This window comes from Astyanax mexicanus, chromosome 5 (assembly GCF_023375975.1).
Source record: "Astyanax mexicanus isolate ESR-SI-001 chromosome 5, AstMex3_surface, whole genome shotgun sequence".
Lineage (NCBI taxonomy): Eukaryota > Metazoa > Chordata > Actinopteri > Characiformes > Acestrorhamphidae > Astyanax > Astyanax mexicanus.
The window spans coordinates 47,011,141-47,031,567 of NC_064412.1; the positions used below are offsets into that span (position 1 = coordinate 47,011,141).

Genomic DNA, 20,427 nt, shown 5'->3' on the forward strand with positions numbered 1-20,427 from the left:
CTTTCTCTTTCTGTAGGTTTTGGTGGTATCAATGCGGGATCAGGCAGGAGCCTGTGAAAACTCCGCCCACTCCTCTGCTCTGGTAATGTATTACCACAGATTATGATTGTTGCCCCATAATCTCTGTTAAACTGAATTCAACTCAGTGGGTATCTCTTTTCTAAAGAATTAATTTGTATTAAAAGCAGAACTGAACAGTTAGTTATATTTGGCATTAGACTCTACATTGACATGCCAAAAGTCATGGGACTACATGTAAATTGGTCATGAAATGTTACCTCAGTGGATGTCTTGGCAACACCTACACCTGTATATCTTGTGAGGTGTTATCTTGTGAGGTTGATTGAACACTGGTCAGTGTGCTCATGATAAGGCCAGATGATAATGGGAGTTGTAGTGAGGTCTGATGGATGGGACATTACATTTCTTTTTTTTTTTTTTCTTTTTTTTTTTTCTTTTTTGAACAATTTTTTATTTTTAACTTTCATCATCAAATTATACATCAATCATCTCATTGTTTTTAAAACTATATACATAGCCAGGGACTGCCAGGGAAAGCACAAATCAAAACTAATATTAACTAAAATCAAAAACTCCATATTAAGGGGGGGACAGGAAAAATCTATATACATATATACATACACACATATTCACATGCATGTATATATATATATATATATATATATATATATATATATATATATATATATATATATATATATATATATATATATATAAAATGCGCGGGTATTTAACATTCCTCCATTCACAGTGTCGTGTGTACTGGGATTACATAATAGAATACTAATATTACCATCCACAGTGGACAGTGCAGTGGGTTAGTAATGATGGTGACCGGTGGTGTCTGGCTGGAATTGTGGGTGTGAACATCGGCTAATGACTCTTTTAGAATGTATCTTTTAGAACTTTTTAAAGACTGACTAGAGTAATATTTTGTGTGTGAGAGTGTGTGTGAAACAGCTGTGTAAATGCCCTCCAGACAAAAGCAGGAACAGCTGTGGGTCTATGTACTGAGGCCCACATGGGGACCTGTACTGGGACGTAGATTTCCCCGTGCGGTTTGTACATCAAATGCTACAGACTGTCTGCCTGTTTCCCACACTGCTGTCTTGTTCTGCCCCGTAGCCCCCACACTGTCACCCTGTATCACACCGTGTAATGCTGTACCCACACACGGTCATCTAGTACCACACACGGCCCCTCTGTACCCACACATGCTGGTACCCTGTGCCCACACATGCTTTCACCCTGTACCACATGATCACACTTACACTTTCACTTAACCACAGTGTCTGTATAGTGCACTGCCTACTATAATATTGGGACAGTAGTGTGAGTATAATGTGCGGTTATGCTGTTACCCCACCCTCCACTCAGGAAATTTCATCAAACCTGCAGCAACTGAACCTCTGACTGACTCTAAGCCTGGTTATGAAAAACAACAATGATGAAGCAGAACACAAGCATAGAAATTCTGCTTTATAATCTGTGCCAGCAAACCATAATTACCCTAATGACCCTGGGTAAAAATATATATGTTCAATATGTTAAAAATTCAAGACTAATTTTTTGCACTGGTTGCCCAGGAGACTTTTTTTTTGACACAAAGCATAGTGGATTAGCTGCAATGGCTAATGGCTAACCAGCGACATTAACTGTATTTCCAAGCTGAATTAATCACAGTTTTTAATACCAGATTGATTTCTTAGTGCTGATTTCTTAGTTTACTTAAAAAACTTATTCATTCACAATGCCGAATTGCAGCTGTCGGCCCAATGTTAGCTAAGCTAACAGACTGCAGTTCGTCCTGGAGATGGCTAGCGGCTAAATGGTGATGCTAACTGTATTTCAGATATAAATTAATCACTCTTTTTACCAACAGATTGGTGTGTTTGTGCTGGTTAGTTTTTATAGATCCTGTGGTTTTATAGGATATGTAGATTATGTCTATAGTTTACTTCAGTCTGTAGTTAATACCTTTACAACACCTGAATGCAGCTGTCTTTTTACTGCTAGCTAAGCTAACAGACTGCTGGTGTGTTAATCTGTTCTCCCCTCAGACGCTGACTTTACAAATATTACATGTACATGAAGCCTTTCTGCTGTTCAACGTTTCGACAAATTACATTTTTTTGTAGACAAACAGCTAAACTTTACTCAGTCAGCTGCAGAATAAAGCTGCTGGGGTAAACTGAAAACTGTAATCCGGATCAGTGATGCGTTTCGTGTTAACGTTTATTATCCAGCTCAAGCTACGGACTGGAATATGGATCGGTAAGTGGATCGGCCACACATGCCCGATATCTGATTACGTTAATACCGGCCTCGATACTAAGATTGTATTGGATCAGTCCCATCTCTACTGGATAGTGAGATAAATTTCCTTCATAATAACATGCTCTTTTTACAGTGAGCTTGAACGCATTCTTAGTGATAAGCCTAGCTGCAGACACTAGAACTGCTCGACACCCCCTGGAGAAAATGAAACCGAACCTTCACGTGAAGCGCTGCTTTGTAGCACATAAGTGTCAGTTTCAGAATGTGAACTGTTCAGAGTAATGTTGGATATAGATCAAATTAAATAGATGGTATGAACAGACTAAAATAAACATTGGATTTTGTGAGAAAATTGGGTTTGGGTTTTTTAATCTGCTGTGTGAACATTAGCCTGTCTGGCATTTGTGCTGGTTAACTGATAGTATATTGTAAACAAGAAGGCAAAGGTATTTCCTTCTTTTTTGTTTGTTTGTATGTTTTAGTGCCATTTTCTTTGTGTTTTCTTTCTTGCATTTTGCACTTTGTTTCCTCCTTAAGCTCCACCTCTCTCTCTCTCACACTTTTTTTTTTTTTTCTTACTCTCTGTCTTACTCTCTCTCGCTCTCTTGCTCACCCACTCTTGCATTAGTAGAGTGTGGTGAAAGGGTGATTCCCACCCATGAAGGTTGGGTACTTCTAGGCATTTGGTTGGTCCGTCGGGGGAGTACAGTCGCTTGGTTGGCACTTTTAGGAAACCACTGGTGTGTGTGTGTGTGTGTGTGTGTGTGTGTGTGTGTGTGTGTGTGTGTGTGTGTGTGTGTTGCGGTCTGTCAGCGCAGAAAGGAAACGTGAGCTGGTTGGCTCAGGATTCGCAGAAGTGCGCTGTGATCTGAGATGTGAGCACTTCCCCTGGGTTTACCGTTGTGACGTGAGCACATGCTCTTCACATCTGTGACGTCGCTCCGCGTTTTCGGCTGTCAGGTGGATTCCTGGGCTTGAGTTCAGTCGCAGAGGTGAGGGCCTGCGTACGCGTCTCCTGCTGTGTGCCGGCATGTCTCAAGGTGGCCCTTTGACCCCTAGCGACTCCGTGATGAGCAGGTGACAGTTGTGGTGTGACAGTTTTCCCCAGTAGGATCCAGGCTCTGCGCTGGTGGTGTATCATAGCTTGTTGAGAAGTTTCTGTTGGACCTGGTTCAGGCTTTGGTTTAAGTGACTGTTTGATGATCAGCTGTTTATTTGTAATTTTTTTTATGGACTTTGCTTACAAGAATGTGTGAGGAGGTGTTGCTGGTCAGGTAAGCTATTTATTCTTCCTGATTTATTTCAGGTAAATTTTATTTAAGTTTTTGGTGGGATTTGTGTTGCTGTATGCTTGTTGAAGCATCCGGTTGTGAGTAAATGCAAGTGTATTAAAATGCCCGAAGGAAATTAGTTTTTTTTATCTTATCTATACATTTTAAATATAAAATGAATAATCCAGCCCCACAGTTTAGATAACAGTTTATTTTATCAGACATTTTGATCTAATTTATTTAGTAGTGTAATCACTGTTTTATCTTGTTTAAAGTCTAATAAATCAATCTGAATGACCTACCTGACCATTCAGCTCCCAGTTCCTTTAATGAATTTCCCAAGTTGTGTTTAGTTTTCTCTTTTGTACATATTATGGCTCCAACCATGCAAAGACCAGCTGTTGACATTGCTGCTAACCTGTAACAACAGTTTCAAGCCCAACTGTTGTGACTGTTAGTACCTGTTAGCTTCAGAGAGTGGCTCCTGTGTTTATAAGCATTGCAGATCCAACACTGCTTGGCCCGGCTGTTAGCATTTCAGCTAATTCGCATCAAACCTTCTGAGACTGGTTGCTGTGTCTGTTAGCATACTGCTATTAAGATGGCGTGATTTTATAAAAGAAGGTTTAAGGGTCTATAAGTTGGAAAATAAGTTATATCGTTTTAGTTATTATGTATGCCATGCAGGAGCAGTGGACATCCATGCCTAATGTAGATCTCTATTCGCTAGGGGTATAAATCAAAGCGCATCTAATGATACTATATTCTCACTAAAGGTGTGCCCTTTCGTATAGTACACAATAATATTGCCAACATTTTTAATATCGTGAATGATGGTATACCCTGAAATATTGTGCCATATCACCCACCCCTAATTATCATATTGGGGTACTACTTTTTTTTTTGTTTTTAGAAAAATAAAAATTCACACTGTTCTCATCTCCTATTATATATCTAATAGAGACATATATCTGTCCAGTATCATTTATTTTACTTCAGGCCTGGATATATGGAGATATTTGGAGTGCATTATTAGTATCATAATATTCTGGATCATTGACTTCTGTTACAAATCTGATACAATTCTTGCATTTTTTAACATCTCAGTTAGGGGTGTTCCATATCGTATCTTATGCAATACTAAAATTTAATTTTCATTTTGTTGCAATAGTGTATTCTTTAAATATATATTTTTAATTTAGTGAGAATAAAGTTATCGCCAAAATACCATGAAATATTGTGTTTTTATTTTATGGCCATATCGCCCACCCCTAATTCTCACAATACTAAATTATCACGATATGTTGCCTATGATTACAGTGTTATTATAGTACTGTAATTCTGTGGTACATGATATATTGCATAACGATACTCTGTAATACTTCCCAGCATCTGTGTTACTGTAGAGGATAAAATACACATAAATTAGCAAATATCATGAATTCTGGATTTATTTTTGTGTGTTTCTCAGAATTTAACATCCAGTATTCTTCACCGAAGGTTTACACTATTTATATGATCAGCTTCACCACTTTGGTTTTAATAAATCATCCATATTTGACCTCGCATATTGGTAATGGATCGCAAACGTAAACAATATGAGATCACCATAGCCACCACCCCCACTATTCACAGCTTTTCCCCTAATTTTGGTTTGTTTGTACGTGTGTCCGTATGAATCGAAGCAGACCGGGACTGTAGGATTGTTGGATTTTTCTGCTTTGTCTGAAGAAGGGGGACTGAACTACAAGTTTGTACACACCCTTAGTCTGTTTTGTGTTGTTTTGTTTTGTGTTGTTTTTGGATAGAATGGCATATCATTGTTGTGGTACACCACATTGTTGTGGAGTTACAGCTGTTGGCACAGGGAACACTGTGTCACTCTCTCTTTTGAGACTGTTGATACAGTATGTGTCTGTACACACTCCCAGCTCATCTTCCTGTTTGGCGCTGTTTCCCGGCTGGGCTGCTGGTTGCTGTTGTACTGATGAAGATCTTATTCAGCAGAATCTGCAGCTCCTCACAGAGGAAATACACCACACGAAATCATGTGACCCTTGACTACAAGCATTTCTCTTTTCCCTATAAAGACTGTCTAAGGGCTGACTTCTTCCTTTAAATTTTAGAATGATAAACAGCACTGCATCCAGAATAGTTATTCAACAATACCTGATAAAAACACATGAACAAGAGATTAATTAACTAACCTTTATCACCAACAAGCTCTATAATTCAGAGTTACTATATTCACTAATACCACTTACAACTTTACTGTACACAACACAAGCCTTATGTTCACCATGACCAGAAGCTCCGCCCACTTCTCTACTACAATACAGAGTTACTATATTCACTAATACCACTTACAACTTTACTGTACACAACACAAGCCTTATGTTCACCATGTCCAGAAGCTCCACCCACTTCTCTACAATACAGAGTTACTATATTATATTATAGAACATGAAGTATGTGATTTAAGGTTGTGTAGGTCGATGCTGTAGAACTGTAATGGGAGCGGTTTTATCTACCATGTCACACGCTTGGCCTCATGACCAGAAGTGTTCTTTTTAACAGCAGTAGGCCAGCTAGAACACTACAGATCAGCAGAATCTCAGTCCTGCATTTATTTACTCAGACAGACAGACAGACACATCCTGGCGTAGACAGGCCCTCAGACAGACAGGCAGGGGGTGCTTAATCTGAACCAGTCATTCACAGAACAGAACTACCAGCGGTTGCAGAACCCTATTTTCTGTGTGTGTGTGTGTTTGTGGTCTATTTATAGTCTGTATTTTCAATTACTTGTTGCTGTGTGACAGGAGAACAGAGGAACCGTTATCTTAAACCTGATCTGAAGCCTATCACCAATTTTTAACCAACACTTTGGATAACTAACCGGACAAAAATGTATGCTGTAGCACATCACCCGAGAGTGCACTTTGAGGTGCAGTACTGGGTGCAGCCAGTAGTTTAAGATGTGTCTGTAAATTCTAGCATATGGAGTGCGATAAGAAGCAGATCAACTAAAAATGACAGTAAATTTGTCCACAGACATTACGTTCGGGGCTCGTTAAAGATATTTTTGAGTCCTGGGAAGCCTAGGCCATGCAATGCCATGATTATGATTACTATTATTATGATTTTTCACAAACCTGATTTTTTACAAACAAAGGCGTGTATTAATCAAAGCTAAAGATCCAAATTTCAGTGTGAACTTTTTTTGGCAAGAAATGTTTATAAACTGTGGTGTGAAAGTGTGTTTGGCCACTTCATGATTTTTTTTTTTTTTTGCATGTTTGTCACTCTTAAATCTTTCAGATCATCAAACAAATTTAAATATTAGTCTAAGACAGCACAAGTAAACACAAAATGCAGTTTTTAAATGAACATATTTTTTATATATTTTTCTTTTCTGATCTTAAAGTTTAAATAACATTTTACTTACATTTAATGCTGCCTCAAAAACAACAACCAGCTAGTAGATGGATTTAATCTGGTTTTAGGGATGCAGTATTTTTGCTAGGTTTACAAAATGTATTTTAGTTGTATTTGACTTGTGTGCCTTCTCTGGACCGATATGTCTAAAGAGGCTGTGGTTTCTATAATCTGCTGAAGAGCTCTGTTAGAGTTCTCAGGTGTAGGGTGGAGCTTGCTGTCCCACTGCTAATGGGAGTCTGGAGTATCAGTGATTACAGTAATTTTGGCTGAAGGGTGCTGATCCAACACAAGTGTCTAGTCTGTCAATTCTTACTGGTCAAACTAGGTCATGATGGTAAATAAAGTGTTGATGAGAATGATGAGGATTTTGATGATGATAATGTTACCATAATAACATTTATAGTATACATAATACATATAAATGTATGCTAATAGTTCTAACTTGACCCATACAGGTCATATTAATGCTTGTGTCTAATGGTGCGGTTCTCCTGCAGGTGGCGACAGATAAAGTAGCGGGGAAGCTGAGTTCGACTCTTTCATGGGTGAAGAACTCTGTGTCGCACACGGTCAGTCAGATGGCTAGCCAGGTGGCCACGCCCTCCTCGCTGCACACCACAGCGGGCTCGTCCACCCCCTCGCTGATCTCGCCGGGCCTCTCGCCCTCCACGCCCTCCCCTGCCCAGCTCAGCCCCGACGATGTGGAGCTGCTCGCCAAGCTGGAGGAGCAGAACAGGTGAGTTCAGCCGGACCCGGGTCATTACACCTGTAAACACTTAATCTGCACATTACATAAATATACACTAACTAGGGGTGCACAATATATCGTTTCAGCATAATCATCACAATGTGACCGTTACAGTATGTGCAATATCAATTAAGGGTGAATTAATTAAATGTGAACATTTTCCATGTTTATATCTTCCAGAGGCAGATTTAACTCCTGTCTTATATACATAGGGTGAATTTAATCTAATCACATGTGAAATCACTTCTTGTGAAATCTGATAAAGTTTTTTTTTTTTAAATATCCCATTATACAGCTCTGGAAAAGAATTTGAGACCACTTAAAAATTATTTTCTTTGATTTTCCCAAATTGAAAACCTCTGGAATATAATCAAGAGGAAGATGGATGATCACAAGCCATCAAACCAGGCTGAACTGCTTGAATTTTTGCACCAGGAGTGGCATAAAGTTATCCAAAAGCAGTGTGTAAGACTGGTGGAGAAGAACATGCCAAGATGCATGAAACTGTAATAAAAAAATATTGATTTCTTAACTCTTAAAACTTTATGAATTTGAACTTGTTTTCTTTGCACTATTTGAGGTCTAAAATCTCTTCATCTTTTGTGTTGTTTCAGCCATTTCTCATTTTCTCAATTTTTATTTGGAATTTTAACGTTCAGCCCTAACACTGGGAAGAGAGGTCAAGGCTCATTGTTTAAAGAGTCTGTTATTAATGCAATCCTTAAACTTAAAATTTATGCTGCTATAATAAAGTATATTTTTTATACACAGAATTGTATCTATATATGTATGTATTTATGCAGCTAGGTGGTTAAATATTCTGCTTTTGTATAGCAACACCTTCAGTACCATTGGCTTTGTAACAAGTGTAGGTGGGGTTAAGTCTGAACGCTGATACAGGGTATTAAAGTACTGATGTGGTGGCTCTGCTGTCTGGCTGGTTTGTGTTGTCCCAGCCAGTGGGAACAGAGTGTAGCTCTGTCTGCACTGGAGATTCATAGCCCCCCTGTCACGACACCCCATCCCCCCTTTTCTTTTCTCCTCCCTGAGCCCGTCTCAGACTGTGGGTTCACATGGTGATGGGTGATGGCATGCAGCTGAGGAGTCAGTGTGGATGAATGTGAATTACGTCACCTTTAAGAAACACAGTTACTGTTTCACACTGACTTCAGGACCACAGTGTAATCTGATGTGATCAAACCCATGAACTAAACACACGTAATTACCTCCTAGATATTTTCAAGAGTGTTGTACTCTGTGGTTAGATCCCACTGTTCTGATTGATAAAAGATAAGATTTTATAACTGTCTGTTATGGTATTATGACTTTTTTTTAATGAAAAAAAAAATAATTTAAACAATCGCAATATATATTGTGATATATTAAATTGTAACCTCTGTATCGTGATGTGTGTCATATCGCCATGGTTTTCTGCATGAATTTGTAATGAACTGTGATCTAACCTTCATTAATATCAAGGGTATGGACAAATGTAATGTGTCTAAAATAAGTACACACAAAAATATAATTTATGTTTTTATTAAAACAACCATAAAAACCTCATAGTGCAAGATTTTTAAACATTGAAACCCTGGAGTCTTTCTACAAATGAAGACAAATCAGGGTCTTTTAAGCCTACTTTGCTGCATTAGTGTCTGTACATCAGCTAAACTTCTGTAGAATTTGGGTAATGCAACTGTACTATGACCCAAAACACTGAAGCAAATCTGCAGCAGAAAGGCTTAAGAAGATCAAAATCCACCTGTTTTGAGTGACCAAGTCAGAGCCCAGATCTGATCTCAGATGCTATGGATACAAATGAAGAGAGACATACACTTGAGGTATTCAAGGAAAATGACTGAGTTAACGCAGTTCTGCAAGAAGAATGGGTTAAAATTCTTCCTGAACTATGTTCCGTTCTGATCCAGGAAGTAGCTAGTTCAGGATATTGCTGTGAAGGAAGGTCAACCAGATATTATTTCTAAAGGTTCACTTATATTTTCCACTACCACTACACTTTGTGTGTTCAATAAAGACCTGCAGGGTCTTTCGTTCGTTTGTTATTATTTTAGGCTCATTTTATTTTTTAATACGCTTGACTTGAATGAAGATCAGATCACATTTTATGCAGAAAACCATAAAACTACTCATATACATACTACTATAGATAAATAAGAAAAAAAATATATATATAATAAAAATATCATAAATAATATTCTGGGACATCCTTTGTTATTGGTAGCAGTTTTGATTTACTTTTTCCCAGGAACTGGTAGTAAATGAGTACCAAGCACAGCTTAACTGGCAGGCTGCAGTTGGAGTCCGTGATCAGTCATGTTAATCTTATTTTCACAAAACTGGTCCTGTTCTATGAGCTATGATTGCATTGACTATGCTTTGTCCTGCACATAGCAATACAGCACCACCCACACACTGTTCTTTACCAGACTCTTAACTGTGTCGCTTCTTGTTAAAGTATTACAGTTCCAAACTCACCAACACTCCACAGTCTTTTCAGGCCATCTCCCTGGACCTGACAGTTCCCCCTTTTGGGCCCTCTACTTGGATCCCCTCATTGACCCCTTGTTGGCCCTCTCATGGGGTGCTTATCTGGGCTCTATCCTCAGGCCTCCTCCTCTTCTTGTTGGGAAACTAAGTTTAGCGCTGAGATCAAACTTTTATTTAAATATTCATTTTGTAGGGGCACTGAGTGGTCCAGCAGTCTAAAGTGCTGCCACTATGAGCGGTAAGTCGCAGGTTCGAACCCCAGCTCATGCAGCTTTGCCATCAAGCTGCCGGCGCTCAGAGGGAGCACAACTGGCCCTGCTCCCTCCGGGTGGGTAGAGACGCAGGCAGTTGGGGGAAGTCCTGAACCACTGATGACTAAGCTGTGGGAGTTCTGGTCCGCTCGGCTACATTAGTGATTAAGTTTAACTGTTATGTGTAGTTCTGTTTTACTCACTGCTCTCGCTGCCTAGCAACCAAGCAGCGGGAATATTATTTATAAATATAAACAAACATTAAATAAATAAACCCAATGTAATCAATATAAACAACACCAATCAATTGGAAAATAAGTTTTAAATGTCAGTTTTTTCATCCCTGCTTTTATCTGACATTCTCACGATACTTTCAATATGATACCTTTCTAAATATTTAAATAGCAATACTGAATCAACACAACGGCAAAAACCTAAAACGTCATAAATGAAAAGAATAATGAATCAAACATGGAGCTATTTTTTTTTCTAATAATAAAAAATACACTAAAATACAGGTTAACAATTTGATGTTTATTCTTCATTTTAAGTAAGAACATAAGTTTAGAACATTTCTGTCATTTACTCAATCCCTTAAAATATGTGGAAACCAGAAAATGAGGCATTCAATAGCTCAGAGACTTTAAACTTGAAAGTCTGCTGATATTTCATGAAATGGGGAAACTCAGAAATAAGAAACTGAGAAATAAACAAGTCACAAAAAGTTATTTTGAAGGAGCACTTATTAATGAGTATTTCCACAGTGGATTAATCACAGATCCTCACTGGACAGTGATAACGCTGCAATTTTTTAGAAACTGTTTTTAGCCATATATAGGGTTTATTCTTATGTGTTAAAGTATGGACCCAGACGCTACCCTAAGCAGACCTGGAGTCCCAATTCACTGGCTCGGGCAGCTGCCCTGTTTTTGCTCCTGTTTTTTGAGGAGTGGTGTGTTTATTTATTTTCCCAACTTAATTGCTGACCCCTGCTACATAGTATCTGTAAACAGTGTAACACTACTTGTGATCAGAATGAAGTTTATATAATAATTTTTCTCAGTATTCTAATGAGGGTCTTTGGCTCCTCCCACTCGGTCAGTAATATAGCTGGGCCGCAGTGTTCTGGTTCAGCTCTGTTTCTCCCAGTGTTCGGCGTGTCTCAGAACCACTGCAGTGGTGGAACACAGGATCAGTGATTACAGTGAATTAGTGGTCGAGTGCAGAACACCCACGCCATCTCTCTCTCTCGCTTTCTCTCTTCCTCTCTCTCTCTCTCTCTCTCTCTCTCTCTCTCTCTCTCTCGCTCACACTGCTGAAAGTAGGCCAGTGATTCAGGAGAGATGCTGAGTGCTGACTACATGGATTCTCACTGAGTGGCAAAGTGGGCACATTACTGCATCTGCTGTACTGAACACGGCCTGTATGCCGCATTCCCCATATGATACTCTCTATACCACCTTGCATGTGACCCTGTATGCTGAGTCGTACGCTTTGCTGTACACTGACCCTGTTCTTCACCCTGTACACCGTTTCATAAACCGACCCGTACACCACCCTGCAGATAACCCCGTACACCACCCTGCAGACAACCCCGTACACCACCCTGCAGACAACCCCGTACACCACCCTGCAGAAAACCCCGTACACCACCCTGCAGAAAACCCTGTACACCACCCTGCAGATAACCCCGTACACCACCCTGCAGACCTTTACCATTGTCCTAGACCCCATCTCGTACGCCGAACTCTGTGGTCCCAGCTGTACTTCATCCTGTATTCTGAGCCATATGCTGCCTCATGCACCAACCTTTTACGTAGCAATAAACCCTTAAACACACTTACTTACCATCATTAAAACACACAAACAGTTATATACAGTTACAATATTAATTTATTTATTATTTTGTAAATGTAAATATTGTAAATATTGTATTTTCAGTGCTCATACGCACAGTCATCTATGACATGTTTTGGACTTTTAACCAACAGGTTAAAGGTCCTTTTCCTTTGTAGATAAGGTGTGTGTGTGTGTGTGTGTGTGAGAGAGTTTTTTTCACTTGCAGACACACATGTTGTCTCTCAGTCTGTGTTCATCTCACTCTATATGTACTACGGCAACATGAGGACGTCAGGATGAGCTTCAGCTGGTGAGAACATGGGGAACCTCAGCTTTCTGACTGTAGCTTAGCGGTGAGGTTAGCTTGTTAGCATTAGAAATGCTAATCAGTGATTCTTTGTTTATTTGTTGTTTGTGCTGTTTTGCAGTTGTTGTAAAGTTTTGCTTGGTCTTGATCTGAGAAACGAAAAGTGCATATTATAAAATATTTTATCACAATATAAAATATTATATGATATTTGAAGAAATTTTAACAATATTTATCAATATTTACCTGCATTTGTTCACAAGCAGACTATAGGCTTTTTTTAGAATCAGATTTTAAAATGTCTTGCTGTATTTTATTACTGTATTTGTATTACAGTAATAAATGCTGTAATTTTGCTCAATATTCAGGTTAGTATGATTAATTACACTGTTTTTTGTGATAGTCGTATTTCTCTGGTTCTGGTTCTGTCTGAGTGCTCTCTGGACTGGTCGCTGTTCAGGATCTGGTTTGAACTCTGAGTGAAACTTCAGCTGTACTGTGTTTAACTAGCGGTGAATCATTAGCAGAGAGGCAGCTGCTGTTCTTCTCCAGAAATAGAAATATTTACAGAATATTGTCAGAATTCTATTCTATTGGCAGTAAGTTTACATCTACTTCTATTGCCCATCTAGTACGGGGTCTTGACAAAGTGTGTGTGTGTGTGTGTGTGTGTGTACGCATCTCTTTCAGCAGTGGGTGCAACTTAAAGTAAAACAGTATACTCATTAATCTCACGAACAACGTTCTTTTTGCTGAATACAATCAAAACATCACAGAAATGCTGTTAATACAGAAATTCTTCTTTGAACAGTGAAGACCGTTATTTCAACAAAAGCAGGATAATCTTAAAAAGCAGGATAATCTTAAATATTCTTGATTTCATGTTGTGTATATTAAATAAATAATTTCTTAATATCTAGTTCTGTATTCCTACAGCCTCAGGAAGTGACCAATTGTTACATTGCTGAGAAATCCAACATATTTCCCCAGACTAGACATGACTCCCAACTCTGTACAGGGAAAAGCCTGGTCAGCTGAGCTCCGTCAGCTCCGCCCAGTTCTCTGGGTCTGACCCAGATCAGTGTGTACCTGAACTGCGTCGTCACTCACCGGCGCTCCCTAGACTCTCAGCTTCTTTTTTTTTCCGAGATCAGGTTTCCGTGTGTGTACATGGAAACCCTAATAACATGGACACCCTGCCTGTGTGAAGATTAGCATGCTGGTCATCATTGTTGGACCTTTATTTTTACAGTATTTATTTATTCATTTTAATAAATATGTTTGTGATACCATAGGGGTGTAACATTTAGTAAAACATTGAAGATTTTATTTTCTTTTGTTTTTGTTGCAATATTGTATTTTTACAAAATTAAGATTTTAAAAAACACTTCTTAATTTTGTAGATTGGTGTCACGTGGTACATTTTTTACTCAGATTTTATAGATTATAGTGTTTTTCTGAAATATTTAATGTAATTTTTTTTTGTTAACCACCTCAAATATTAGTTTTATTTTTTGTCACATTGGTGGTGTGCTGCACTCTGTTTGAGAATGATTTAATATTTGGTCTCTGTTAGACTGTAAACCAGGGGTTGGCAATCCAGATACTTTCCAAGCCATTACATGGTGACCCACAACCACGAGGATGGGGGGGTTGGGTTGGGGAGGTTTAATGGGATATAATGGGATGTAGTGCTACAGACTAGTAGCTTTCCAGCCCAGAGGATTGTTGTATCCAATTGCAGAACAGTTGACCTCAAAGCAGGTAAACTCAAAAATAAAGGGAAAAAAATACACCGCTCCTCACGTGGGATCTAACCCGAGTCGTCAGGGTCGCGGTGCAATAAAACTAAACTTTCCCTTTGAAGTCACATGACCCCGAGACCTTTGGGGGATTGTTTGATTAAAATACTTCTCATAGATGTTTTATGTTTCTGTAAACTTATGTACCAAAAACAGAGATTTTTAACTGTTAATACATTTTTTTTGTTAATAACAATCATAATAAATTTAGCCGCAAGCGGCGATCAGCGGGTTCAAGCACCAACTGGCACAATGGTGCCTACTAGAGCATAGGATGGTGATGTGTAAGAAGATCTAATATAATTGGAGGCCTTTCAACATGATCAGTGCTTAAATTCACATACAAATCTATTGAAGTTTGTAGAATATTCATCATGCGAGTTAAAATTAGTCTAAACATGTCTACATGTTATGGTTTTTGATCAGGAGACTTCAACCAGAATGTTCACAAAGTTGTGTTCAGATTGACCTTTTCACAATAAGCTGAAGTTTTTGATCAAATAAGTAAAAATAATACAAAGGAGTGCATTTTCTGAGGACAAGTAATTAGAAAGTTGTTTTAAATCTAGTTTGGAATCAAATGGCACCAGTGGTTTGTCTATATACTGCAAAATAGGATTGCAATTAGATTTTTTTGCAATTAGATTAGATTTTTCTAACAGTTTTTAAAATTTCACAATTGTTTGTAACCAGTATTTACCTACATCATGCTACATGATTGGGCAATGTACTGTCTGCCAAATCCTGCTAAATGCCGGTTGGCTGGTAGTGTTCAGCCATTTTGATTGTTGAAGTTGCCCTTTGAACATCCTAAATATTTTGGTATGTTATTTAGAGTATGGTAGATTCTGTATGCAAAGTTTCAGGTTGCATGTTTGCAGAGTAACAGTGTTCCAAATTTAACTGTTGGAGTGAAAGGGACATATATCCAGAAAGACTAATTTGCATATGGTGGCCATATTGTTTACTTTTTATATATATAAATATTTATGAATATTGAAGCGCATGCTCTCAAGTATTTTGATACAAAACATGTCCGGATTAATCAATATTCCTATGTCTAGCTCACAAAAGTATGGTTTGGGAATTATGCAAATAAGCAGAAAAGTGCGTTGTCCAAATGGAAATCCAGCAAAAAAAGAATCTTGAATGTAGGTCTTATGGTTCTGAAGTTATTGACCAAAATGTGAAAAAATTACTTTCCTTGTTTATAGCACCACCCATTGACCAATCGGTGCATTTTTTTGTTGTCCACTGAGTTCCTGACATCTGATCCTACATCTACCTACCAAGTTTCATGTCTGTACGAGCTACGGTTTAGGCTGCACAACTGTTTTTTCAGGAGAAAAAGAATAAGAAGAGAAATTTAGGGTTCTAATTTTAGGATTCAAATTTTAGGGTTCTCATATGCACCTTCGGCATATGTTTGCTGGTATATCAGAGCTAGAGATCCGTCACTTTCCTCCAAGCATGCTGTCATTCTGCGTTCATTTGTGGCAGTTTGAAAAGAGGCGGAGTCAGACTCCACATATAAGGACGAGGCGTATGCTAGTCTTTATCTCTGCTTATCTTCATTTTGCTGGATGCATTAGTATTGATAAGGCGTGGCTTAATAAGTGGGTGTGTTAATTGGCCCTGCAAATTGGGGAAAAAAAGAGAGTAAAATTTAAAAAATTCTTCTTGTTTGTGAAATACAATAGATCTCTTTAAATTGTATATGCTGACCCTGCAGCATTGATAACATTTCTTTCGGCGACGCTGAGAGTCTGACGTTATAAGTGAAGTTTATTACTATAATTTAGGCTGTATGTCTGAAAACATTTTGACCTTTAAGTTTTAGAGCTGTACATTTGACTGTGGAGGGGGAAGGCAGGTAGGCGTTCTCTGCTGCAGTGCTGTTAGCCAATCAGAGGCGATATGTTTGCATTAGAGATGAGACGTTTGATTGGTTATGTATCGGTATTGTACGATTTTCGGCCAAAATACGATATTGGCGATCCACTGATATTCCTCTCATTTAACCGATCCGATTCAGGAGGTTAGGGTTAAGCAGAGCTGTGTGTGTGGATGACCGGTGAAACTGCTGGCTCACAGAAAGCTGCAGTTCCTCATCCAACCACTACCCGTCTTCACCAACTCAGCCCAGCTGCAAGCTACAGGCTCAGCTCAGCTCAGCCAGTCTGGAGCAGTTCATATGTGTAGGACCAATGCATCTTGTAGTGAAAAGAAAATAAGGTTTTAACCCCACTAACCAGATAATACCGCTCTCTACAGTTCATCTTTCAGCCCAATCAGTGAGTAACACAGCTAGTTATCTCAAAAGCTAACAGCAGCAGAAGTCACAGAGCTAGTTGTCTCACAAGCTAACAGCAGCAGCAGTCATGGAGCTAGTTATCTCACAAGCTAACAACAGCAAGAATGACGGAGCTAGTAACCTCACAAGCTAACAGCAGCAGGAGTCACAGAGCTAGTTATCTCACAAGCTAACAGCAGCAGGAGTCACAGAGCTAGTTATCTCACAAGCTAACAGCAGCAGGAGTCACAGAGCTAGTTATCTCACAAGCTAACAGCAGCAGGAGTCACAGAGCTAGTTATCTCACAAGCTAACAGCAGCAGCAGTCATGGAGCTAGTTATCTCACAAGCTAACAGCAGCAGGAGTCAATAAGCTAGTTATCTCACAAGCTAACAGCAGCAGGAGTCACAGAGCTGTAGGAATATAGTACACATTGTTTTAGCGCTAGATATGCAGAAGTTTTCGTTTGTTTCCACCCTGAGCACCACACTGCAGTTCTGTGTGCACACACGAGATCTCCTCCACTCCAATAAGGTTTTAACCCCACTAACCAGATAATACCGCTCTCTTCATCTTTCAGCCCAATCAGTGAGTAACGCAGCTAGTTATCTCAAAAGCTAACAGCAGCAGGATATACAGAGCTAGTTGTTTCACAAGCTAACAGCAGGAAGAATCACGGAGCTAGTTATCTCACAGGCTAACAGCAGCAGGAGTCACGGAGTTAGTTATCTCACAAGCTAACAGCAGCAACAGTCACGGAGCTAGTTAGCTCACAAGCTAACAACAGCAGGAGTCACGAGCTAGTTTCTCACAAGCTAACAGCAGCAAGAGTCGCGGAGCTGTAGAAATATAGTACACACTGTTTTAGAGCTAGATATGCAGAAGTTTTCATTTGTTTCCGCCCTGAGCACAACACACTGCAGTTCTGTGTGCGCACATGAGAGCTCCTCCACTCCCATATCGGTTTATACTGAACGCCCTGCGAAAGCCGCAGCTCTGCTCTGATAAAATACACAGCGCTGTCTTAGTTTCTTAAAAGAAAATAGGCTTCTTCCATGTTGTACTGTTTATTAACATCATTAAAACAGATTTTGCTCATTTCAACTATTTGGAAATTTATTTAAAAACTCAGTACTTACTAAAAAGGAGGTTTAAATCAGGTCCGGGCTTGTAATGACAGTTTTATAGGGTGGAGTCAGGCTGGATTTTTTTGCCCAATCTAAGCTAGCTGGAGTGTTAGATTATTTATTAAAATAATATACTATTAGTTATATGTTAACAGTAAATTTGAGCTTTTTAAAGAAGTAAGCTGACTTCCATGAACAGGCTGTGGGGCGGCTGATGTTGGGATACCAATTCCTGCGGTATTGGCATATAAATATAAAAATTCTGGTGTGTTATAACTATTTACACATATATCTCTTTTGAAAAGCGTTTATTTTGGTCAGTAACACTCTTTTGTTTATTTACTATCAGCATAAATTACCAGTGTTTGGCTAGGCACGGATGTAATAAGGGGAATCTGTACCAGGTTTGCATGGTGCCTGTGTGGCATTAATGTGGCGTTTGGCCGCCCAAGATTGGTATCGGTGAATGGCAGGTCGAGATGAAAGAAATCGGTCCCAAAAACACCTCTAGTGTTTGTATGTATAAATATTTATTAGTAAGAGCCGAAATCCTGTCTTTCTTCAGAGCCCACTAATTCAGTGATCTAAAACAGGGCTAAATAGAAACACCAGAATTCTTTTTTTTTTTTCTTCACAAAAAAATACGGCTCTTGTGGCATTCATTTATACTAAAGACCACAACTAGACATTTTAAAAATTTTGGAATGAGACCTTTATAATATATGGTAAAAAACTTAATTTCTATACTATTCACAACATCTATCACGCTAATCTATTAAAAGGAGGCCCTCCCATTTTGATTGAAAGTTTAGACAGGCTTATGTACTGATGGTTGTGGATATTGTGTGTTGTGCAGGCTGTTGGAGACGGACAGTAAGTCTCTGCGCTCTGTGAACGGGTCTCGGCGGAACAGTGGTTCATCCCTGGTGTCGAGCTCCTCGGCCTCGTCCAACCTGTCGCACCTGGAGGAGGACTCGTGGATATTATGGGGGCGGATCGTCAACGAGTGGGAGGAGGTCCGTAAGAAAAAGGAGAAGCAGTTGAAGGTAAACAACAATACATACTGTGCATAATTAAAATGCTCTGACTCTGACTCTGGTTTTGTGTGGCTCATTTATCAAAGCTCAAAGTATGTTAAATTAGGAGTCGATATTTGCTTTAGATGTTTTAACTGACTTCTGTAAGTCACTTCAGTATTTGCTTATTTAGGATTATTTTATCCTCTTCTGTAACACAGATGCTGTGAAGTATTGAAGGGAATTGTCATGCAGTATATTGAGTATGGCAAATTCACAGTATCGTAATATCATTGATATAGTAGGCAGTGTATTTATGATATATTGTGAGATGCCCTGTAATTCACATCACTTAGTCAAGAGAGTCTGCTATTTGCTGTAAATGTAAATCACACAGAAAGCATAGCATAGTTTTTTTTTCCTCTCTTCTATTAAAAAAATATCCCAAAATCAGACTTTTTTGGTTGAATGTCATAGACTTGTTATCTTTTTGGTGATGTAAATGGCAATAACTCACTGAACGTAATATTTTCGCTTCTATGGTTGAGCCAATTTAATATGTGGTATTAAAATCTGACACGTGGTTTGCTGCAGTTCGACTCATTCTGAACAGCCAAATGAAAATTCAACCGGCTTTCACGTCAGAGAGAAGGGGGAAAGCAGAGAAGGGAAAGATAAATTAGGTAATAGACCTCAAAAATAGTTGAATAACATGCTCTTCCTACAGTGAGCTGGAACATATTCTCTGTGATGAGCCTAGCTGCAGACACTGGAACTTCTTGATGGCTCCTGTGGTGCTGGAGAAAATGAAACTGAAACATTTTACGTGAAGCACTGCTCTTTAGCACATGAATGTCTGTTTAGAAATGTGAACTGTTTAGACCAATGTTGAATATAGATATATAGTAATATATAGATGTACAGTATAAATAGATATAAGAAACAGACTAAAATGAACATTTTGCTCAAAGTAATGGATTTGGGTCACTTTTACCTGCTGTGTGGACGTACCCAAAAAGATAGCAAGGTTCGAACTTGTGTCCTGGATAACTAACCTCATCTTGATGACCCTGAACGTCTGTGCTGAGTCCTGCTGGTCATTTTTAGCCTGGCATCTGTGCAGACTGCTAATAATAGTGTGACTTGCTTGGGCTTGGACTGCACACTTATTAGAGAGACTGTTGGTTTAGAACTAAAGCTGGTAAAGAGCTGGAGCCTGACTTACTGATGGAGGGAGTTAACTGAGGAAGATAAATTGATTTTCCAGCCCAGTTTTGCTGAGCCAGTTACCTCACCCACATTAATGAGTAATAGAGAGCAAATGTATGTGGACAGGGAGCAGAGAAACAGGAGAAGTGGAGGTTTATTAGAGCTTGGAGTTTCTGGCCTTAATTACATAGCCAAAAAAATCAGTTGACTATGTAAAATCGCATTTGTCAATTTTTTTTTAATTTTCTGAATAGGCCTGTACTATTTATACATCAAAGTTCAACTTGTTATACTAAACAATTGCATTACATAATAG

General features: G+C 38.9%; 1 protein-coding gene across 8 annotated transcripts in view; it reads left to right on the forward strand.

Annotated features, from left to right (window-relative positions):
- evi5b (ecotropic viral integration site 5b) overlaps positions 1-20,427 on the forward strand; it is an 88,796-nt gene that overhangs the window by 26,356 nt on the left and 42,013 nt on the right. For 4 of the 8 annotated variants that reach the window (XM_015601381.3, XM_022685342.2, XM_015601383.3 and 1 more), the window contains exons 2-4: positions 17-82; positions 7,508-7,746; positions 18,743-18,932. In XM_015601381.3, coding sequence (XP_015456867.3) covers positions 17-82; positions 7,508-7,746; positions 18,743-18,932 — 495 coding nt within the window. Of the gene's footprint in view, positions 1-16; positions 83-3,391; positions 3,573-7,507; positions 7,747-12,569; positions 12,667-18,742; positions 18,933-20,427 lie in introns of those variants that run through there. The other 4 variants (XM_015601382.3, XM_007233615.4, XM_022685341.2 and 1 more) reach the window with 3 other exon arrangements.